Raw genomic sequence first — 24,811 nt, forward strand, 5'->3', positions numbered from 1 at the left:
AAGTCAGAGGCGGCGAGGCGCATGACAGGGGGGAGGGCTCAGGGGGGTCGGCGGTGGCGCAGCGCGGTGCTACGGCAAACCGGGGAAGAAGATGAAACTTCTCAGCGGGAGAATGTACACCGTAACAAGGTGCAGCCGAAGCAGAGGAAGCAGAGCACTCACAGTCCATTTTCATTTAGGAGCTGCATTCTAACCGGTCCAAGAACTGCTCCTAATACATTTCATTCTAGTATTAGAATTAAAGCCACGCAGTTTCAGACTTAAGTGTCAGCCATGCAGTCCCTGGCTTGGGTTGAAACCAATGGTGTGTGCTGAGAAAACAGGACAATCTCGAGCATGCCGTCCTCACGTTCATCGCCATGGAGCGCGTTCTCCTGCAGGTTGGAGAGCATGACGTCTACGTGGTCTCTCCCCTGCCAAAGTGGAGCGCGAGCCCGGCATCCGTGACACCGAGCAGGCGAGGGAGGGCGCCGCCAAGAAAGAAGATGGCTCTGCGGCCAGGCAGTAGGCGCCAAGAGCTTTTACTGCAAGATTAAGCATCGTTAAGGTATCACATGTAATACAAGATTGAAATAACTCATCAAAACATCAGTTTGGAAGAAGAAATGGAACTATGCAACATCGAAAACAAGCAATGGCAATACCTGGAGAGTAGAATCTTGTGTAAGGAAAAATGGGAAACCCAATATCAAGTTCATTCCACCGCTCAATCTTCATCATGGACTTGAGATGGATCTTGTAGACGCTAGTATACGCACGAATGAAGATCACATCAGCATCTTCCGCATAGCCAACAAGCAACGGATGACAAAGCGATGTTTCCGGCCCAAGAAGCTCTTCCAAGTCAATGATGCGACGTGTCCATGGTACCCCCCCATCAATGCTACCTACCCTTGACCACAAATGGAGACTCGAATCATCAACCCCAGCAAAACCAACAACTCCATCCTCCGCGCGCATGATGATAACCTGCTTCCAGTAGCTATGTGGCACCTCCTCAATTAAATCCAATCTATGCTTATCCAAATCAAACTGAATGATGCGATCGTTGTCCAACAGCCAGTACAGTGTGTTTCCAACCAGAACCGTCGGCAATGGGACGACAAATGAATCAGGCATATGAATCGAAGTGATCTCACCCCAGACGCCAGTCTCGGACGAGTACACGCAGCCCGCGGTGATGAAATCAACCTTGTTACTGAACACTAGCACCACAAGGACCGGGCACGAATGACAGTTGTCGTGGCCAGCAACGCAGAGAACCGCGCCATTGTATGTGGCCTGCTTGGGGAGCTGCGTGGGATACGGCAGCCAGATCGTGTCACCGGTCACAAGGTCCAGGACGAGCAGCTCATTGCAGCACTTACATTCCAGGAGGGCACGACCGTGGCGACAGTCCAAGACCGACAAATAGTCGTGGTCAATCTTGCCAACAGCGGAGCCCGCGAAGGTGTTGGTGATGGAAAAGAAGAACGGAAGCGATGGCTGGTTGCTGAAGAAGCCGAGCACGGGAGGAGTCCCCCGGTGGAACTCGTGGAAGCGGAAGAGGAAGCGGGCGTCGTGGATGAGGCTGCGCCAGTGCTTGCAGACATGGGAAGCACAGAAGAGATTGATGGGCTCAGGCGGAAGGCGCATGAGAATCTCCACAAGGAGGTCGTCTGGGAGAATCTGTATATGAAAGGGCAGCCATTCAAAGGTGAGTGAACTTGTCATGAACATATTCAGAAGGATATGCACTTCTTAGTATAATATGAAAATCCGATATGAATTTCTTTAGCGTAATTTTGACAGGTGTGGAGTGCATATTCAAAAGAATTAGCACTTTTTTTGAATGGGAACTTTGGTAGTGCATATTCAAAAGGATATGCACTCCTTTTGAACTTATTTAGTGTAATTTTGACAAGTATCTCAAACACTAAGCTTATAGCTTAATGATCTTCATTGGAATACATGCATGTGAACAATTTTGATCTGCTTTTTTCAACATTATCCCCTCCCCCAGATTGTACAAATTCTGACATGGCAAACCATCTATCCATCAGCAATCAAATTGCAAAGTCAATATAAGTATAAATCAAATTGCACGGAACTTATACATAATCATAAGTTATATAACATATAAATGGAATTTACACGTACTTGATAGTTTACTGAAAGCTATCTAACATATGTGCTACAGGCCCTTCCAACGTATGCAATGGGCATTTTCAAGTTCTCGGCGGGGATGTGTGATGACTTAATGCAAATTATACGGAATTTCTAGTGGGGCAATGAGGAGAATACAAGGAAGATTCATTGGATTTCCTGGGAGAAGATGATTGTGTCTAAGAGTCAAGGAGGTGTGGGTTTCCGGGACCTCATAGCTTCTCGACAATCATGGTGTTTCATCAAGGCCCCGGATAGTCTGTGTACCCGCTTGCTAACAGCTTCATGGACTCTTGCGGCACTAACAGCTTCGTGGATCAAGTTATGGTCAGTCAACTTGGCCTACTGCATGAAAAGACCTCTCTACTCAAGGTGCAGCTTGCTAATGGCCAGAAAACCGTGACGACACTTACTCAAATCCAGTTAAACGACGGTCATGATGGAAGAGGACCTCTGGAGTGAAGAGCAATGGCTGAGATGACCCTTTCTGCTGCTGTAACTGAAATTTGGGAGACAGGATGGCATTGTCCTTCGTACCGCTGTAACTGAAGCTCGTTGCCTTCACTTTATTTCTGCAACAGAGGTATTGTTGCAGAAAAACTTTGCAACTGAGGTGATGTTGCAATTTTTTTCTTTGTCTTCTCCTTTATGCGGTGGTATAGAAGAAAATTTTGCAACATGACGTATGTTGCGGAAATCTTCTTTGCAACATATCGAATGTTGCAAAAAAAAAAGAACACCATTGTCGTTTGTCACGAGCTTCCGCCAAACGGTGGTGGTGGCGAGCGGCACCACCCGTCCCCGCATCGCGGTGCCTCATCACCATCCTCCTCACCAGCGAGATGTACATCATTCACAGAAACGGGAAATAGAAGTTGGAAAGAGATAAGATGAGAGAGAGAGACGAAGAGATAAGATGAGGAAGAAAAACGTCGGTGGTCCAGTGGGCCGCGTGTCAAACGAAGCAAGCGGCGGATGCGGTCGTGTAACCATCCGGCGGATGGGGATCTTTTCCTATGATATAGTACTATCATGGAGTTAATTCTGTGATTCAATGACCGATATTACTACTTATTAACCCATGGTATTAATAGGGGAAACATGTTCCAGAACAACCAAGTATGGAAGTCATCATGTTCTAGATTCGGCAGCATATGCGCTTTTAACTCCGGGTGATTGATTACGATCCCGGCCCATACATGCATGCAAGGAAAACCCATTATTATCTCCAAATTGAGATCCGTTTAACGGATGGTTAATTCCATATATACGTACGTGCAGCCGGGTCTATATATACTCGTGCATACCACGACCTACTGCTCGTGCACTTTGGGGGCAATGGGATGGGAGTACACAGGAACCCCTCACGACACGTGCGTCATGCTGATATTCGTAGCCACCGTCGTAGGGGCTGCCGCCCTCATCTATCTGTCGCTCAGGCACGAGACGACGGGCGGCCAATAGGCCGGGGAAGTCGAAGGCCGGTGGAGCTAGCTCGATCAGCCGGCCGGGTCTTGTCTTCCTCCGGCGACCTCGCTCATCGGCCATATTTTACTTACAATAATGTAGCAGCATAATTTTTGTTTTATGCATGTCAGATAATTTCTATATCACGGCCACAAGGAAACCATTATTCTGCTTGTTCCTTTTGTGTTTGTTTAGTTTTTTCGAGAGGCATCTTGCTCTCCTTTTTATCGCGACCAAGATTTGTATTTTGTTTTTTCGAGGGAGAATATATATGCTACCAATTCGAGAATATATACTGCCAGTTTGAGTCGTTTCCAGAATTTCAGAGATGTTCGCCCAGATCACACCGCTTGTGCTTTGCGTGCTCCCAGCAGATCGGCACCAACATAAATACACGACGGTCGTCCTTGATGCCGCAGCAGCGCCGGTGGCCATGGACACGGCACAGCGCACACGACTGCCAGAGTCCACACCAAAGGTAGGCTTGGGTGGCTGGCTCGAACGCGAAACAATATAATGACTAATTTGCCCACAGCTGTAATTTATCACTTTTTCCTTGCGAGGAAAGCATATAAGCACACCTCCTTTTTTTTCCAAGGGCATAGAAGTACACCTCTTAGAAAAATTATCACGGTATCAATCTGATACTACCTCCGTAACTAAATATAAGATGGTATATTTAGTTACGGAGGTAGTACTGTTATCTAACTTGGCAATTCATTTTAAAAAAATTGACCGGGCTCATATTCTACAACTGATTAATCATGGATTAAATAGGGTAAATATTGTGTTTGTTCTATCTGTATGAAATGGCAGAGGTTGTCTTGATTGACAGAGAAAATTATGTGCAGTCTTCTTAGGGCAAGTAAATAAATATCAATAAGCCACTCAATTTTCTCTGAGCATTCTAAAAAGAAACTTTCTTCGTTTAGCGACTCGTAGACTACTTCCTCCGTCGGCTTGAAAATGATCTTATATTGTGAGAGGGAGGGAGTATGTGCCAAAGGGGCCTGAGGAATTTACCACTTTCGGTCCAAGGATAGGGGTACAAGCCCACACAGCTAGTGCCACTGGGCTTTGACTGTAAAGCTACATTAGCCCCAACAATCACTATAGATATTATTATTTTTTGCGGAGGAACAATCACTAAGGAGAGAGAGGGGGGCCGGCCCCTTCTCCTAGTCCTACTAGGACTTGGGGAAGGGGGGGGCGCGCGGCCAGCTGTGGGCTTCCCCTTTTCTCTTTTCCACTAAGGCCCAATAGGCCCATTAGTCTCCCGGGGGGTTCCGGTAACCCTCCCGGTATTCCGGTAAAATCCCGATTTCACCCGGAACACTTCCTATGTCCAAACATAGGCTTCCAATATATCAATCTTTACGTCTCGACCATTTCGAGACTCCTCGTCATGTCCGTGATCTCATCCGGGACTCCGAACAACCTTCGGTACATCAAAATGCATAAACTCATAATAACTGTCATCGTAACGTTAAGCGTGCGGACCCTACGGTTCGAGAACAATGTAGACATGACCGAGACATGTCTCCGGTCAATAACCAATAGCGGGACCTGGATGCCCATATTGGCTCCTACATATTCTACGAAGATCTTTATCGGTCAGACCGCATAACAACATACGTTGTTCCCTTTGTCATCGGTATGTTACTTGCCCGAGATTCGATCGTCGGTATCCAATACCTAGTTCAATCTCGTTACCGGCAAGTCTCTTTACTCGTTCCGTAATACATCATCTCACAACTAACATATTAGTTGCAGTGCTTGCAAGGCTTATGTGATGTGCATTACCGAAAGGGCCCAGAGATACCTCTCCGACAATCGGAGTGACAAACCCTAATCTCGAAATACGCCAACCCAACATCTACCATTGGAGACACCTGTAGTACTCCTTTATAATCACCCATTTACGTTGTGACGTTTGGTAGTACCCAAAGTGTTCCTCCGGTAAACGGGAGTTGCATAATCTCATAGTTATAGGAACATGTATAAGTCATGAAGAAAGCAATAGCAACATACTAAACGATCGGGTGCTAAGCTAATGGAATGGGTCATGTCAATCAGATCATTCAACTAATGATGTGACCTCGTTAATCAAATAACAACTCTTTGTTCATGGTTAGGAAACATAACCATCTTTGATTAACGAGCTAGTCAAGTAGAGGCATACTAGTGACACTCTGTTGGTCTATGTATTCACACAAGTATTATGTTTCCGGTTAATACAATTCTAGCATGAATAATAAACATTTATCATGATATAAGGAAATAAATAATAACTTTATTATTGCCTCTAGGGCATATTTCCTTCAGTCTCCCACTTGCACTAGAGTCAATAATCTAGATTACACAGTAATGATTCTAACACCCATGGAGCCTTGGTGCTGATCATGTTTTGCTCGTGGAAGAGGCTTAGTCAACGGGTCTGCAACATTCAGATCCGTATGTATCTTGCAAATCTCTATGTCTCCCACCTGGACTAAATCCCGGATGAAGTTGAAGCGTCTCTTGATGTGTTTGGTCCTTTTGTGAAATCTGGATTCCTTTGCCAAGGCAATTGCACCAGTATTGTCACAGAAGATTTTCATTGGACCCGATGCACTAGGTATGACACCTAGATCGGATATGAACTCCTTCATCCAGACTCCTTCGTTTGCTGCTTCCGAAGCAGCTATGTACTCCGCTTCACATGTAGATCCCGCTACGACGCTTTGTTTAGAACTGCACCAACTGACAGCTCCACCGTTTAAAGTAAACACGTATCCGGTTTGTGATTTAGAATCGTCCGGATCAGTGTCAAAGCTTGCATCAACGTAACCTCTTACGGTGAGCTCTTTGTCACCTCCATATACGAGAAACATATCCTTAGTCCTTTTCAGGTATTTCAGGATGTTCTTGACCGCTGTCCAGTGATTCATTCCTGGATTACTTTGGTACCTCCCTGCTAAACTTATAGCAAGGCACACATCAGGTCTGGTACACAGCATTGCATACATGATAGAGCCTATGGCTGAAGCATAGGGAACATCTTTCATTTTCTCTCTATCTTTTGTAGTGGTCGGGCATTGAGTCTGACTCACACCTTGTAACACAGGCAAGAACCCTTTCTTTGCTTGATCCATTTTGAACTTCTTCAAAATCTTGTCAAGGTATGTGCTCTGTGAAAGTCCAATTAAGCGTTTTGATCTATCTCTATAGATCTTTATGCCTAATATGTAAGCAGCTTCCCCGAGGTCTTTCATCGAATTTTTTTTATTCAAGTATCCCTTTATGCTATCCAGAAATTCTATATCATTTCCAATCAGCAATATGTCATCCACATATAATATTAGAAATGCTACAGAGCTCCCACTCACTTTCTTGTAAATACAGGCTTCTCCAAAAGTCTGTATAAAGCCAAATGCTTTGATCACACTATGAAAGCGTTTATTCCAACTCCGAGATGCTTGCACCAGTCCATAAATGGATCGCTGGAGTTTGCATACTTTGTTAGCTCCCTTTGGATCAACAAAACCTTCTGGTTGTATCATATACAACTCTTCTTCCAGAAATCCATTCAGGAATGCAGTTTTGACATCCATCTGCCATATTTCATAATCATAAAATGCGGCAATTGCTAACATAATTCTGACGGACTTAAGCATCGCTACGGGTGAGAAGGTCTCATCGTAGTCAACCCCTTGAACTTGTCGAAAACCTTTCGCGACAAGTCGAGCTTTATAGACAGTAATATTACCGTCAGCGTCAGTCTTTTTCTTGAAGATCCATTTATTCTCAATTGCTTGCCGATCATCGGGCAAGTCAACCAAAGTCCATACTTTGTTTTCATACATGGATCCCATCTCAGATTTCATGGCCTCAAGCCACTTTGCGGTATCTGGGCTCACCATCGCTTCTTCATAGTTCGTAGGTTCATCATGATCTAGTAGCATGACTTCCAGAACTGGATTACCGTACCACTCTGGTGTGGATCTCACTCTGGTTGATCTACGTGGTTCAGTAGTATCTTGTCCTGAAGCTTCATGATCATCATCATTAGCTTCCTCACTGATTGGTATAGGTGTCGCAGAAACAGTTTTCTGTTATGTACTATTTTCCAATAAGGGAGTAGGTACAGTTACCTCGTCAAGTTCTACTTTCCTCCCACTCACTTCTTTCGAGAGAAACTCCTTCTCTAGAAAGTTTCCGAATTTAGCAACAAAAGTCTTGCCTTCGGATCTGTGATAGAAGGTGTATCCAATAGATTCCTTTGGATATCCTATGAAGACACATTTCTCCGATTTGGGTTCGAGCTTATCAGGTTGAAGTTTTTTCACATAAGCATCGCAGCCCCAAACTTTAAGAAACGACAACTTTGGTTTCTTGCCAAACCATAGTTCATAAGGTGTCGTCTCAACGGATTTTGATGGTGCCCTATTTAACGTGAATGCGGCCGTCTCTAAAGCATAACCCCAAAACGATAGCGGTAAATCAGTAAGAGACATCATAGATCGCATCATATCTAGTAAAGTACGATTACGATGTTCGGACACACCATTACGCTGTGGTGTTCCGGGTGGCGTGAGTTGCGAAACTATTCCACAATTTTTCAAATATACACCAAACTCGTAACTCAAATATTCTCCTCCACGATCAGAACGTAGAAACTTTATTTTCTTGTTACGATGATTTTCAACCTCACTCTGAAATTCTTTGAACTTTTCAAATGTTTCAGACTTATGTTTCATTAAGTAGATATACCCATATCTGCTTAAATCATCTGTGAAGGTGAGAAAATAACGATATCCGCCACGAGCCTCAATATTCATCGGACCACATACATCGGTATGTATGATTTCCAATAAATCTGTTGCTCTCTCCATAGTACCGGAGAACGGTGTTTTAGTCATCTTGCCTATGAGGCACGGTTCGCAAGTACCAAGTGATTCATAATCAAGTGGTTCCAAAAGCCCATCAGTATGGAGTTTCTTCATGCGCTTTACACCGATATGACCTAAACGGCAGTGCCACAAATAAGTTGCACTATCATTATTAACTTTGCATCTTTTGGCTTCTACATTATGAATATGTGTATCACTATCATCGAGATTCAACAAGAATAGACCACTCTTCAAAGGTGCATGACCATAAAAGATATTACTCATATAAATAGAACAACCATTATTCTCTTATTTAAATGAATAACCGTCTCGCATCAAACAAGATCCAGATATAATGTTCATGCTCAACGCTGGCACCAAATAACAATTATTTAGGTCTAATATTAATCCCGAAGGTAGATGTAGAGGTAGCGTGCCGACCGCGATCACATCGACTTTGGAACCGTTTCCCACGCGCATCGTCACCTCGTCCTTTGCTAGCGTCCGCTTATTCCGTAGTCCCTGTTTCGAGTTGCAAATATTAGCAATAGAACCAGTATCAAATACCCAGGTGCTACTGCGAGCTCTAGTAAGGTACACATCAATAACATGTATATCACATATACCTTTGTTCACTTTGCCATCCTTCTTATCCGCCAAATACTTGGGGCAGTTCCGCTTCCAGTGACCAGTCTGCTTGCAGTAGAAGCACTCAGTTTCAGGCTTAGGTCCAGACTTGGGTTTCTTCTCCTGAGCAGCAACTTGCTTGCTGTTCTTCTTAAAGTTTCCCTTCTTCTTCCCTTTGCCCTTTTTCTTGAAACTAGTGGTTTTACTAACCATCAACACTTGATGCTCCTTCTTGATTTCTACCTCCGCAGCTTTCAGCATTGCGAAGAGCTCGGGAATAGTCTTGTTCATCCCTTGCATATTATAGTTCATCACGAAGCTCTTGTAGCTTGGTGGCAGTGATTGGAGAATTCTGTCAATGACGCAGTCATCTGGAAGATTAACTCCCATCTGAATCAAGTGATTATTATACCCAGACATTTTGAGTATATGCTCACTGACAGAACTGTTCTCCTCCATCTTGCAGCTATAGAACTTATTGGAGACTTCATATCTCTCAATTCGGGCATTTGCTTGAAATATTAACTTCAACTCCTGGAACATCTCATATGCTCCATGACGTTCAAAACGTCGTTGAAGTCCCGATTCTAAGCCGTAAAGCATGGCACACTGAACTATTGAGTAGTCATCAGCTTTGCTCTGCCAGACGTTCATAACATCTGGCGTTGCTCCAGCAGCAGGCCTGTCACCCAGCGGTGCTTCCAGGACGTAATTCTTCTGTGCAGCAATGAGGATAATCCTCAGGTTACGGACCCAGTCCGTGTAATTGCTACCATCATCTTTCAACTTTGCTTTCTCAAGGAACGCATTAAAATTTAACGGAACAACAGCACGAGCCATCTATCTACAATCAACATAAACAAGCAAGATACTATCAGGTACTAAGTTCATGATAAGTTTAAGTTCAGTTAATCAAATTACTTAGGAACTCCCACTTAGATAGACATCCCTCTAATCTTCTAAGTGATCACGTGATCCAAATCAACTAAACCATAACCGATCATCACGTGAGATGGAGTAGTTTTCAATGGTGAACATCGTTATGTTGATCATATCTACTATATGATTCACGCTCGACCTTTCGGTCTCCGTGTTCCGAGGCCATATCTGTATATGCTTGGCTCGTCAAGTATAACCTGAGTATTCTGCGTGTGCAACTGTTTTGCACCCGTTGTATTTGGACGTAGAGCTTATCACACCCGATCATCACGTGGTGTCTGGGCACGACGAACTTTGGCAACGGTGCATACTCAGGGAGAACACTTCTTGATAATTTTAGTGAGAGATCATCTTATAATGTTACCGTCAATCAAAGCAAGATAAGATGCATAAAAGGATAAACATCACATGCAATCAATATAAGTGATATGATATGGCCATCATCATCTTGTGCTTGTGATCTCCATCTCCGAAGCACCGTCATGATCACCATCGTCACCGGCGCGACACCTTGATCTCCATCGTAGCATCATTGTCGTCTCGCCAATCTTATGCTTCCACGACTATCACTACCGCTTAGTAATAAAGTAAAGCATTACATCGCGATTGCATTGCATACAATAAAGCGACAACCATATGGCTCCTGCCAGTTGCCGATAACTCGGTTACAAAACATGATCATCTCATACAATAAAATCAGCATCATGCCTTGACCATATCACATCACAACATGCCCTGCAAAAACAAGTTAGACGTCCTCTACTTTGTTGTTGCAAGTTTTACGTGGCTGCTACGGGCTTAAGTAAGAACTCATCTCACCTACGCATCAAAACCACAACAATAGTTCGTCAAATAGACTCCGTTTTAACCTTCTCAAGGACCGGGCGTAGTCACACTTGGTTCAACTAAAGTTGGAGAGACAGTCTTCCGCAAGCCATCTATGTGCAAAGCACGTCGAGGGAACCGGTCTCGCGTAAGAGTACGCGTAAGGTTGGTCCGGATCGTCTCGTCCAACAATGCCGCCGAACCAAAGTATGACATGCTGGTAGGCAGTATGACTTGTATCGCCCACAACTCACTTGTGTTCTACTCGTGCAAATAACATCAAACCATAAAACCTAGGCTCGGATACCACTGTTGGGGAACGTAGTAATTTCGAAAATTTTCCTACGCACACGCAAGATCATGGTGATGCACAGCAACGAGAGGGGAGAGTGTTGTCTACGTACCAACGCAGACCGACTGCGGAAGCGATCACACAACGTAGAGGAAGTAGTCGTACGTCTTCTTCCCGATCCGACCGATCCAAGCACCGTTACTCCGGCACCTCCGAGTTCTTAGCACACGTTCAGCTCGATGACGATCCTCGGGCTCCGATCCAGCAAAGCGTCGAGGAAGAGTTCCGTCAGCACGACGACGTGGTGACGATCTTGATGTACTACCGACGCAGGGCTTCGCCTAAGCACTACAACGGTATGATCGAGGTGGAATATGGTGGCAGGGGGCACCGCACACGGCTAAGGAACGATCTCAAGGATCAACTTGTGTGTCTTGGGGTGTCCCCTGCCCCCGTATATAAAGGTTGGAGGAGGGGGGCTGGCCGGCCAGAGAGAGGGAGGTGCAGGGGGACTCCTACTCCTACCGGGAGTAGGACTCCCCCCTCCAATCCTATTCCAACTAGGACTCTCAAGGGGGAAAGGAGAGAGAGGGGGGCCGGCCCCTTCTCCTAGTCCTACTAGGACTTGGGGAAGGGGGGGCGCGCGGCCAGCTGTGGGCTTCCCCTTTTCTCTTTTCCACTAAGGCCCAATAGGCCCATTAGTCTCCCGGGGGGTTCCGGTAACCCTCCCGGTATTCCGGTAAAATCCCGATTTCACCCGGAACACTTCCTATGTCCAAACATAGGCTTCCAATATATCAATCTTTACGTCTCGACCATTTCGAGACTCCTCGTCATGTCCGTGATCTCATCCGGGACTCCGAACAACCTTCGGTACATCAAAATGCATAAACTCATAATAACTGTCATCGTAACGTTAAGCGTGCGGACCCTACGGTTCGAGAACAATGTAGACATGACCGAGACATGTCTCCGGTCAATAACCAATAGCGGGACCTGGATGCCCATATTGGCTCCTACATATTCTACGAAGATCTTTATCGGTCAGACCGCATAACAACATACGTTGTTCCCTTTGTCATCGGTATGTTACTTGCCCGAGATTCGATCGTCGGTATCCAATACCTAGTTCAATCTCGTTACCGGCAAGTCTCTTTACTCGTTCCGTAATACATCATCTCACAACTAACATATTAGTTGCAGTGCTTGCAAGGCTTATGTGATGTGCATTACCGAGAGGGCCCAGTGATACCTCTCCGACAATCGGAGTGACAAACCCTAATCTCGAAATACGCCAACCCAACATCTACCATTGGAGACACCTGTAGTACTCCTTTATAATCACCCATTTACGTTGTGACGTTTGGTAGTACCCAAAGTGTTCCTCCGGTAAACGGGAGTTGCATAATCTCATAGTTATATGAACATGTATAAGTCATGAAGAAAGCAATAGCAACATACTAAACGATCGGGTGCTAAGCTAATGGAATGGGTCATGTCAATCAGATCATTCAACTAATGATGTGACCTCGTTAATCAAATAACAACTCTTTGTTCATGGTTAGGAAACATAACCATCTTTGATTAACGAGCTAGTCAAGTAGAGGCATACTAGTGACACTCTGTTGGTCTATGTATTCACACAAGTATTATGTTTCCGGTTAATACAATTCTAGCATGAATAATAAACATTTATCATGATATAAGGAAATAAATAATAACTTTATTATTGCCTCTAGGGCATATTTCCTTTAAACGTCTCCTCCCACTGAATGAACATCGCTGAAAAGCCTGAAATAAATCCAGAAAAATAAGAGCGCCAGCTAGTGCCAATTATAGGACTTGAACCCTGGTAGACATTGGGGTAACCTCTACAATGGGTACCCATAACTAGTGATTTCGGGCATGTTTGGTTCATAGCTGGACTTCACCACACATTTCTTACTAAGATGTGGCATGCCACAAAAGGTGCGTTGAACAAATTGGTCTTTTAATTGTAGCGAGATTTGGCAATGTTATGTGCATATGATAGTATACGATGACCATATTTTAAACACAAACTAAACTTTCTTGTGAATATATTATGAACATTTTTTATATAAGATGAATATTTTCTTAAAACAAACCAAACAAATTACTAGATCTAATTTTTTTGTGAATTACCTTATCTATTTTCTTTGGCCATTTGTTTTCTGTAATAAAAATCGAACCAATAAAGAACAACAAAAAATCAAAGACTAGAGATAGGGTACCAATCCCCCTACCACTCAAATGCATTCTAAGTGATCTACCATTTGAGCTACATCCCCTTTTATTATCTTGATATATTATCCCCAATTAACTATTATATTGAATTACATGTTTAAACGGGGGATATTTTTTCTTACGGGCGTTTAAATAGGAGATGATACAAAAATAGTGCTACCTAGAGGATCCACAAGATGTTGCCCCATTATTCAATCAAGCAATGCCGAACCTCAAGACATGCACATATTTGCTTTCCTTCCCCGCAAAAAAAAATATTTGCTTTCCTTCCAATACTACATATTTTGCAATACTGATACATAATCGATGAATACACAAGAGGGGAAGATGGAGCTTAGATCCTCTCTTGATCTCCTCCCTTCATTAGGACCCAAATAGCTTGTACTATTATTATTGGCATATCATATATGATCCACAACGGAAGGAAAATCGACATCGGTCAGATATACGAACGCTAAGATGAATAATGGATGGATGAACACCAACTAGCCGCATAGATTATTGATGGATAAACTTATAATTCACATTCCACCTTGCATGACGGGTGCTTGATTAGTTTAGGTAATGAGCATTTGGGTTTGCCGTTCTTGGAGTTTTTCATCTTGGCACAGCAGGGGCACTACTCGTTGCGCGTGAGATGGCCGGTGCCGGAGGGGACGCAGGTGCACTTGCCGCAACAGATATTTATTTCTTTTTGTGTTTTACTTTTCCTTTTCTTTTTTTCTTTTCCTTAATACAGGTTGACTTTTTAATACACCTTGTACGTTTTTCGTATATGCACGGAATATTTTATTAATACGCATCGAACAATTTTCACATATATGATGAACATTGTTTTAATACATGTTTGAACATTATTTTGAGTAAATGTTAATCAGTTTTCAAATACACGCTACATTTTTTGGAGTGGTAGAAACATTTTGTAAAATTATACACACAATTATTTTACATTGTAAAAACATTTTCTTAAATTTTACAAACATTTTATCGATAGACATTTCATTTTTAGGTATCAAGATTTTTTTTTAATTTTATTTAACATTATTCAAAATTACGCAAAAAGATTTACATTCTGTAAAAAATTTCTTAAAATGTCATGAACATTTGTTTGAAACTTATGAAATTTTAAAATGTACCAAACATGTTTGTGAATAGTACAAACATTTTTAGCAATTGCGTGAACAAAATGTTTACGCTGCATTCACATTTTAAAACTACACGATGAACATTGTAAAAAAATGTGAAGTAATTTTTGTAGTATGTATATTGGAAAGTTTTTGAAATATAAAAATGGAAAAAAGGAATAGACAAAATGAATAAACTACCATGCAAAAAAGACAATGAATAAACTAAGCTAACATTTGTAGGTACAAATGAGCCGGCCTACTGGAGTGTCGCTCGAGGCAAGTGCTCAATAGACTCTCCCCTCGATGTTTACCAACACTTGAACTTCTTCTTTTTACTAATACTCGCACAATGCACGTGCGTTGCGTCGAAACCATAAAAAAAGGTGATGAGATACTACTGGCTTAAGAGATCATCAAAAGATGATGGTGTCACACGACTATTGCAGAGTTTATGATTAAAAAGAAGGCGTAAATATAACGGAAGGTCGTGTTGTAGTCATTGAGGAATTTTAAGCTACCATTGTACTTTTTTTGCAAGATTTACAGTGAGGTAATTGAGAATGGATATGAGTAATTTGAGCGCACAAGATTATGGATTTGGTAGGAGGACAACGTCAATGACCAGGTTAAAATTGCAATGTGTTTGATCTCTTCTGCTATACTATAGAATTGGAAGGATTGGTTGGACAGAGGAATTAAAATCAAGACCATAATTTTGAATTGGAGTCATATGCATTTATAATATGTGTTTAAGAGTGTTATTCTCATACTCCCTCTCTCAGTGTAAAGTTGAGTCACTTATTTTGGCACGGAGGAAGTATTTGGGTAGCGGAAAAAATCAAATCGATCGACAAAATAAATCTAAATCTAAAAATTAGAAACTAGAGATGGGAGGTATCGACCTCAGTGTAAAGTTGAGTCACTTATTTTGGCACGGAGGGAGTATTTGGGTAGCGGAAAAAATCAAATCGATCAACAAAATAAATCTAAATCTAAAAATTAGAAACTAGAGATGGGAGGTATCAACCCCCCTGCCTCTTAAATGCATTCTAAGTGCTCTACCGTTTGAGCTACATCCCCTATTTTATCTCCAAATATTATTTCCTAATTAAAACTTCTAATGACTTACTGCATGTTTAAACAGGAGGATTTTTTTTACAGACGTTTAAATAGGAAGACGGTAGAAAATAGTGCTGCCCAGCTAGACAAAAAGGATCCACAAGACGCTGCCCCAGTCATTCAATGGAGCAGCACATACTGAACCTCAAGACCAAACGTACTCTTCCAACCAGACTGCTTCCAACACTAGATATTTTGCAATACAGATACATAATGGACGATGAGTACATAAGAGAGGAGAAGATGGAGCTTAGGTCTACCTCTCTTTGACCTCCTCCTCCCTTCATTAGGAGTAGGACCTAAACAGCTTATACTAACAGTATTAGCACATTAGCATACACGATTCTATATGATCCACAACAAAAGGAAAGGGAAATGGCAGGCTAAGATGAACACGAGCGTCGAGCGGCGGAGATTATTGATGGATGGGATCATAATTTTTAGCCCGCCTTGCATGCTTGCCTTGGCTAGTTTAGTTTAGCTTAGGTTTAGGGGCATTTGGGCTTGCCGTTCTTGGTGTTCTTCATGTTGGCGTAGCAGGGGCACTCGTTGCGGGTGTCCTGGCCGGTGCCGGAGGGGACGCAGCTGCACTTGCCGCAGCAGATGTTGCACATCTTGTTGCACATCTCGTTCTTCCAGTTCTTCCCGCACCGCGCCTCGCACGCCTTGGGGCAGTCTATGGCCAGCAGCGTCCTCCCACCGCCGCCCGCCGCCTGCACGCATATATACAACAATTTCATCAATCATATTCATATTGATCATGCAATGGCTGCACAACATATGAAATCGAGCACCATATATAGATTTGTTCAGAGTCTGAGACCGTGTGGAAATTCAAGGTTGATGATTCGGAAGAAGAAGAGGAAAACAACAGAGGTGGGAATGTTGATTTATTTGTTTACCGAGGAGAAACCGTCGGTGGCCTGCTGCGCGTCGACGGTGGCCACGAGGAGGGCGACGACGGCGAGGGCGAGGAGGAGAGGCTTCTCGGAGAGCGCCATGGATGACGGATAGGATAGGGTGACGGAGGGAGATGGAGAACATGCGTGAAGCAAAGCGTATATAGCAGGCATTAATAGAAGCAAGTCTGTCCGGCCCCTTCGGACGGGCGCGCGCGTATCTTTCTCTGCCTCACGTCTATTTATATATGATGATCAACAACTGGATCATCCTTTTTATTATTATTACAGAGAGAGGCTTAGCCTAGATTGTATACTTGTAACCGGTGGCTACTGATTAATTACGCGGCACAACAAGGCATGAAGAGATTGGGATTCACCTCACTGGTGAGGCGAGAAAAGTTTGGTCAATTACCGTGAGCTGACGATCGTCATCATCGCCACCCGGAGCCGGATGATGCGCGTCCACGGCCGCCGTCGCCACCGCCAGGGCCACCGCGACCAAGAGGAGGAGAGGGGGAGTGCTGGAGGCGGACGCCATTGCCAGGGAGATGGAGATGGAGATAGAGGATGGGGAGGGAGAGGAGAGGATGCAGAGTAGTAGCAAGTAGATAGTGTCGGTTAACAGTGTGTCACGCCAAGGGTGCCAGCCCTGCCTTTTCAACCTGCCCTCCAGTGACAATGTAGACAGTGATGGCGTCGGTCCAGCACGGACGCAGCTAGCTGGTAGTACGATGGTGCACAGAGTGCAGTTAGCGTGCTGCTCCGGTGGGTGGGTGACAGCCGCACGCAACACTGAACCAACTGAGGTGCAGTGCAGGAATAGAAGGGGAACAGCAACAGAGTGCACCCACCACCATGACCGGCACCCCAACATGGTGACATGGTGGAGAGGCTCATCAATAAGGGCCTCAACTGAACACGCACAGACATACCCCCTCCGTTCACTTTTATAAGTCGTTTCAGACAATTGAAAATAAGCTATTTTGCATCCTGTCTAAAATGTCTTCAAGGCCTTATAAAAATGAACATAGGGAGTAGTAAAAAGAAGAGGTGATTGATTTCGCACCCTTTCTGAATCATATCTGCTCAAGGTCAGAGCAGCTCATCAGGAGGGTTTTTTGCTAGAAAAAAATTAGCTTCGTCCAACCATGCTGGCTTTACAGCTACCATCAACAACCAAGCTATCAAGACCTCCTCTAATTGTAGCAGGAGCACATCTGACATGCTACGACCTCCGTCTCAAAATATAAGACGCCTTTTAGGCTAAACTATTTCTAAATACAAGACGTTTTGCCAGTTTAAATTGAACTGGCAAAATGTCTCGCAGTATTTAGAAACAGAGGGTGTACCGCTAGCTTACATATCATATAGTAGACCCATGCGGGTTTTTTACAGCGCCATAAAGCCAACAGTTATTATAGCCAATAGGTTGGAGAGCAGGACAGCACAGCAGGTAGCAACTTCCATCACCTTTTAGTTAGGGATTGCATTTACTAGGAAAGGCGGTTTTGCTTAGTAACAATTTTGCCTTTCAGCTGACCATAAATACAAATGTTTTAACAAGCCCTACTAGTAATAGTACTATTATCTGGTAAAACCCATCTCAGCGTTTAGACAGGCGATGGCTCATGGCACTCACAACGTGCCTAAATTGTTGTCAGCATGTAAACGGACAGTGCAACAATGCAGAACGAGTGCACATATCAACATTACACCACTAGATGCAGAGTGAAATACAACACATCTAAAGTACGATGCCACTGCCGTCATATATAACAGGTTAGACCCCAAAAAAATAGCAGGTGCACAAGAGAATCCTGACAGGAACCCATGGTGATAACACAATGCACCACAAATCCATCGGTACATTTGTGCTGCTTAGCTGCTCCGAGAGTCTGAGCTAACTACAGATGCGAAAACAGCTGAATGGGAAGACCAGCAATCAACTGCCTTCCCAGATACACAGCGTGAGGCTGAGACGTGTTTCTGGTTCTCATTTTCGTGGAGAGCGTACATCAGAATAATCACATACTGTAGTAAAATGCACAACAATGTGTTCTACAACAATGCTATACCCCCTGTTTCCTTGATTTATCACCGGGGACAGAATGAGGAACACCGCAAGGAAAAGCCCAGGAAATAAACCTGCTAGACAACAGCACAACTAATCAGTTAGTATGTGGCTTCAATACTTATGATGAGTAGAGACGAAACTCAGAAAAGCACAAATTATTATCGGAGAAAAAGAACTTACAGACGTTTATTCTGCAGCACACTGCATTTAGCATATGGCAAGATTGAAACAACATGTCTGTCCTTGTGTCACTAGTCACAAAAATGTACTGGCTCTATCAGAGCTATCAAAATCCTATAGAAAAGAAGAACTGGCATATCGTGCGTGATGTATCTGTATCATGATGCGAGTCGCCCCAACAAAATTCCACTGGACACCAAAGCTCCAAACCACTTATTGGATACAAACCTGCAGATTAGGAATTAAACAAGTCAGGTTTAATTATTTAAGCACTTCAAGGTTTTGTAACTAAACAATGGATACATAATTTCTTTTAAATCTCAAAATGAAGAGTGAGGATTCAATGTAAAGGAACATACTTCCTGTTGCAATCTGCACGGTCAGATAAGTCAACGGTTGAAATCTGCCATGCCAAATGTGCAGCTGCAGCTGTCAGAAGAGGGTAGTAGGGCCACGCTGTCGAACATGATCAAAGCATTGTAGTCAATATTACGTTAGAAACAATATACTCTTCGTAGAACGTGACATTCTGAGTAATGAGCACCAACCAAGTTCAGCATTGTAGCCACTGAGCGCTAAGCTGCCAATAGATGCAGCGCCAAAGGCACTGATCCATTGCTTGGTCAAATCCCCAAACCTTAATGCTGTGGACTTGACACCTACTTTGAGGTCATCTTCTTTGTCCTGACATATAACGGATATGATCATAAGAAACCACGACAATCCCAATAAGTTGCTTTTGCACAGTTTAGATATGAAAGAATGCCACCAGTAAAATACCTGATGTGCATATATGGTATCATACACCAATGTCCAACATATACCAGCAGTATACAGTGGAAGGATGACTGCAGGGTCTAAGCTCCCTCTGATAGCAGCCCATCCTAACAAAGCTCCCCAGTTGAAGGTTAAGCCGAGATATGCCTGAGGCTGTCAAAAAATGCACCAGAAGTATTTAAGTGACCACTCTCTGTAAGCAATATGATGATAGTACAACCTAGCATTTGTGTATTACATACCCAAAATGTGAACCTCTTCATCAGGGGATAAGAAAACACCAGAAGAAGAGAAGATGCCCCAAGAACACGGCTACATGGACAAGTAGACAAATTTAGAGGTGAACATTACAATAATGATGGAAGGAAATGCATCTGACAAGCTCTCAATCCTTTGGAGTTTGTGAGAACTGTAAGTCTATAACTAAAAACGAATCAACAGGCACGTATTAGATTTTAAAAGATACATTATGTGGATTCCACAAAATGTCAATTACTATACAGTTTGTTTGGAAGAACTTTGGAGCATCCAAAACAGGCAAACTGCACAATCCAGTCACACAAGCAAAAGAACATGCAATTTACCTGAAGTTGTTAAGTTGGAGAAGAATGCCCAATCCCAGCAGTAGCTGAGCTCCAAGGAAGGCCACTCCTTGAGAAGGGGTTAGAGCGCCTGATGCAAAGGGCCTGCTTTTGGTGCGCTCAACCTACACGAGGAACATATCCATCATCAATTCACCGCATGATGCACTTGAGTGAAGTAATGCAGCAGTAGTAGAACACATAGATCTGCGAGTACAACATACATCAAACTTGTCTGTAACCTCAGTTACCATATTTTTCTCTCCATGGTTTCACTGTGCTGTTAGTGTTAGCTGCCACTGATATACTATGGTCAGGACAGTCAACACTTAATTTTGCTACATTGCAGCTAAGCTGTGAGCATAGAACACACTGACAGATTTAATCATTTAAAATTGCGGCCGATCCCTTTTCATATTCACGGTTGCAAGAATCTGAAGGGCATTTTCACCAACACGCAAGATCTGAAGTGTTTTTCTGCAACCAGGAAAAAAAAAAGCAGAATCACCTTGTTATCAATGTCGCGGTCGAGAAGATCATTCACCGTGCAACCAGCTCCCCTGAGGAGGACAGCCCCGCATCCGAAGAGCGCCAGCATTTTCAAGTCGGGGAGCTCCCCCGGCATCGCTGCTATCGTGATTGACCTATGAAGCAAAGGTCACAGGGAGCTCTTTAGGTAAGCTGGAGTACTTGGTAATGCATAACAGGGTAAGAGAAGCTGCTCTCTTGCTGACAAACATGCGATGTTTTCTTCCTAAAGCCAAAGATCGAGCATGGACTCAAAATTTTCAAAATTGACTAAATTTATTAACTAAAAATCTGTTTGTGCAGACAGCAAATCTGACAATGTGAGCTCGGGCTGCTCTCTACTAATCTCTTGTTGAGCTGATCCTGCTGATCTACGCAATGGTGGCGAGACATGGTGATGTCAGTAGAAGTAGCTAGAAAGCATACCACATGCAGGGCCAGGCGAGGAGCCAGGTGCCGATGGGCTTGTCGAGCCGGGCGAGCATCGCGTACGGCCGCGCCGCCTCCGGGAGCCACCTCTCCACCCACGACGCCGGCGCCGGCGGCGGGATGTTGTCCTCCTTGTCCTTGTCCGTGTCCTTGTCCCGGGAGGAGGTCGAGAGCGGGTGCGAGAAGCTGCTGGGCAGCAAGATCCTGTCGATGTAGAACGAGGACGCCGCCGCGGAGGCGGAGGGTGGGTGAAGGCATGGGCTGCGGCGGCTTAGGGTGATTAGGTGGCGCCGGGCGGGGGGGTTGGGGGCGGGACTGGGGGAGGGAGAGGAGGAGTGGGTGTGGGGGAAGGGGGAGATGGCCGGGAGAGCGGCGACGCGGGCGCGGCGGCGGAGGGCGGCGGCGGCAGCGCGGAGCAGAGCCATGGATGGAAGCTCCAGCTGATGGCTCGGCCGTGCTCCTCAGTTTGGGCTTTGGGCTACCTGATGACACTTGTATCCATCAGGCCGGTCAACTTTGCGTGGGCCTAGCAAGGCTGTAAAATTAAGTTGGTACAATCTTATTAAAGAATATTTATACAATGTACTACTAGTACGTAAAAATGAATGTCTGCACAATTTTTAAAAGATTATTTCGTCTCATTCGAGAATATGTACATTACATTTCAAAAAAAATCGAATGTTTCAAAAAAAATGTACGTGACAATTTAAAAAAATGTTTATACAATGTGAAAAAATGTCTGTGTGCTATAAAAAATGCACGTGACATTTTAAATAAATATTCATAATTTCTATGTAGACTGTGGTCCTTTTAGCAAAAAACATATTCAAGCGTTTTGGAAAAAAAATTATGGCACTTTAAAAAATTGTTCACGTAGTTTTTTAAAAATATTTCTTGCCATTAAAAAAATTCAATGTGTATTTAAAAAATATTTAGCATGTGTTTGAAATAATTTCAAGACAAGCATTTGAAAAAATAGTATATAGTGTATTCGAAAAACGTTCAGCGTGTATCAATAAAATGTTCCACATTTGTACCAAGATGAACAATGTGTAATGAAAAAAGGTAGACATGTGTTGAAAAAAAGGAAAAGAAAATAAAAAACCTGAAGAAAAACATGCATTGTATTTTAGCATTTTCTATTAATGAGCGGAAATGTCGGGAAAAATGTAGATTCTTCAAGTTGGGTGATTCCTGCAGATGATGGCAGGGACGGCTTCGTCGGTATTCTACCCATCTCCTTTCACCAGTCAGTCAATATTGTTATCGCCTCAACATTACTACGTACAGAAATCCAACCGACCTCTAGCTACCACTATCTTGGCTTGTACTTCAAGATGGTTGTCGAGCTCTATCCAGGCCAACTTCTAGTCGACTGGAAGTTAGCGATAGATCTGAACGACTCGCTATCATCCCACGCTCGCTTCCACTGATTTTTTTTCTTCTCTCAAAAACCGTAGTAAATCGCTAGTAGTTTTTTCTGGTTTTTCGCTACATAATATGAAAAGAAAATAAAAGTGCTTAAAAGAGGATTCAAACCCAGGTCTGTGCAATAGTTGTTGAGCCTAATAACCAACTAAGCCACCTTTTGTTGTTGTCTATTGTAGATAAACAATGTTATTTGAACCTGTCTTATTTTTGCCATATCAGAAAAAAATATAAAGTTTGGCTTCGTAACTTTGACATGACCAGCGTGATAACTATGGTATGAGCAACATGATAACTATACCATGATATGGCTGGTAACTACAGTACGAGAAGGTTAAAGCATGAGGAAGTATGATAATTTAACACAGAAATTACCAGTGAAATGTTTCAAAAAACTTTTTCCTCCTGGATGAAAGATATCATGGTGTTTAAACGTAAGATATTAGTTATCAAGTCTGCGATGTATACATTATCATGCTATTTACACAGAAATTACCGGGTGTATGTTTTTCAACAAAAACAATTCAGGTCGAAAGTTACAATGGCGTTTGTATGGGAGTTATCAACTATGTATGTGTCTATTACCATAGAAATTACCGGGGCATCAACCCCCGCCTCGCCACAGTTGCCACATTTACCAGGATCGGATAAATAAGTTATCAAGTCTGCGATGTGTGAATTATCATGTTATTTGCATAAGACTTATCATGGTATGGTTCAACAACTCCTCCCACCCCTACCCCGCCGACAAAGTTACCAGGATTTGGTACATAATTTATCATATCTACGATATGTGAGTTATCATGTTATTTGCATAGAAGTTACCGTGGTATGTTTGAACGAACCCCCCCCCCCACCCCCACCCTGCCCCTGCCGATAAAGTTATCAGGACTGGGTACATAATTTATCATGTCTATGATGTGTGAGTTATCTTGTTATTTGCATAGAAGTTACCGTGGTATGTTTGAACGACTCCCCCACCCCTACCCCCGCCGACAAAGTTAATTACCAGGACTGGGTACATAATTTATCATGTCTACGATGTGTGAGTTATCATGTTATTTGCATAGAAGTTACCGTGGTATGTTTCAACGACTCCCCCACCCCGACCCCTCCAACAAAGTTACCAGGAACCAAGAGGAAGAACAGGAAGCAACTAGGAGCATTGGACGAGAAGGCGATGAATCAGACCAAGATAAAGAGTTGCCAGAAAGCTACAGCTCTCGGACGTCCAACAGCCACCGGACGACCGGGCCTTATTGGACGTCCGACGCCTGGAGGTCCAGTCTGCCAGTACAACAATGAAGGCCAAGTCTACAGCGACCAGACGATCGACCCAGACCGGACGCCTGACACTCCCCAGCGCTCGGACGACCGCCAGCCTCCGGATATCTGAGAACGCCGAACCAGAGCCAAAACGACGGAAGTCTGACGACTTCCGGACATTCGGACACCCACGAGCCATCGGACGACCGGAACCCACCGGACGTCCGGCACCTATCTGCGCACAGTTTGTTGGGCCGAAGCCCATGTACTCCTCACTTACCCCTTCGTGGCCCTAGACTATATATATTGCTCCACCTTCCTCATTTTAGGGTTAGCATTGATTTAGCTCATTTTAGAGATAGAGCTTGGCTCATCCTTGTGGTTCTACTCCATCGAGAGACTGCAGCTTCTACAGAGAATATCCACGCTTGGATTCAAGACACCTCAAGGGAAGATCCCTCGCGGATTCAATGCCTCCTCACGGAGATGAACTAGTTACCTTTATATCTTTCCTTTCTTGTTTTTGGATCGTGTATCTCGTTGTGTGTTCAGATCTAGCAAAATGTGTGATCGTTTCTTGTTGATTTGAGTGTTCCCTCTAGTTTCCCTCGTGTTCTTCGCGTTCTTTGTGAGAATCATCTCTAATCATGAAAAATCAGCCTTAGGGTTTCCACCCTACATCAGGTGGTGGGTTCGGATTCATCCAAACTAGGCTGCGAGAGGCGGCCCAAACTGGAGCAGCAGCCCCTTAGACAGTTGGGACATTAATCTCCACAATTAGCCCAGACGAAAGTGCACTCAGATCTAACGGGCAGAAACTTCTAGATCGCCAAAATGGATGGCCAGAGATGCAAATCGCTGTGAGGGCAGGGATTAGGCGTGGTTATACTGTCCTTAATGTCTCATTGATTTGATATTGAAGCCAATTCAATTCCAAGGCCTTGAATGTCTACATCCAAACAGAGTGTT

At 43.7% G+C, this 24,811-nt stretch overlaps 3 protein-coding genes across 5 annotated transcripts; all 3 read right to left on the minus strand.

The window, feature by feature from the left end:
* Positions 1–328: 328 nt before the first annotated feature.
* Positions 329–1,713, minus strand: LOC123129853 (uncharacterized). Its single transcript, XM_044549842.1, has 2 exons — positions 645–1,713; positions 329–524 (listed from the first exon to the last, which is right to left on the minus strand). Exons 1-2 carry the CDS (start codon positions 1,711–1,713, stop codon positions 352–354), a joined length of 1,242 nt encoding a protein of 413 aa, XP_044405777.1. The 3' UTR covers positions 329–351.
* A 14,122-nt stretch (positions 1,714–15,835) lies between these two features.
* On the minus strand, positions 15,836–17,232 carry LOC123129154 (snakin-2). Its single transcript, XM_044549377.1, has 3 exons — positions 16,992–17,232; positions 16,580–16,660; positions 15,836–16,390 (listed from the first exon to the last, which is right to left on the minus strand). Exons 1-3 carry the CDS (start codon positions 17,115–17,117, stop codon positions 16,166–16,168), a joined length of 432 nt encoding a protein of 143 aa, XP_044405312.1. The 5' UTR covers positions 17,118–17,232; the 3' UTR covers positions 15,836–16,165.
* A 1,090-nt stretch (positions 17,233–18,322) lies between these two features.
* LOC123129153 (4-hydroxybenzoate polyprenyltransferase, mitochondrial) lies at positions 18,323–21,594 on the minus strand. Of its 3 annotated transcripts, XM_044549376.1 has the most exons (9): positions 21,146–21,594; positions 20,700–20,835; positions 20,195–20,316; positions 19,853–19,922; positions 19,614–19,763; positions 19,382–19,517; positions 19,193–19,289; positions 18,834–19,061; positions 18,323–18,724 (listed from the first exon to the last, which is right to left on the minus strand). In XM_044549376.1, the coding sequence occupies exons 1-8, from the start codon at positions 21,571–21,573 to the stop codon at positions 18,992–18,994; spliced, it is 1,209 nt and encodes a 402-aa protein (XP_044405311.1). In that variant the 5' UTR covers positions 21,574–21,594; the 3' UTR covers positions 18,323–18,724; positions 18,834–18,991. The 3 variants fall into 3 exon arrangements, with proteins under 3 accessions (XP_044405311.1, XP_044405309.1, XP_044405310.1); XM_044549374.1 differs by having other exon boundaries at positions 19,382–19,763; XM_044549375.1 differs by having other exon boundaries at positions 18,323–18,727; positions 19,382–19,763.
* Between the last annotated feature and the right edge of the window lie 3,217 nt (positions 21,595–24,811).

Source organism: Triticum aestivum, chromosome 6A (assembly GCF_018294505.1).
Source record: "Triticum aestivum cultivar Chinese Spring chromosome 6A, IWGSC CS RefSeq v2.1, whole genome shotgun sequence".
Classification (NCBI taxonomy): domain Eukaryota; kingdom Viridiplantae; phylum Streptophyta; class Magnoliopsida; order Poales; family Poaceae; genus Triticum; species Triticum aestivum.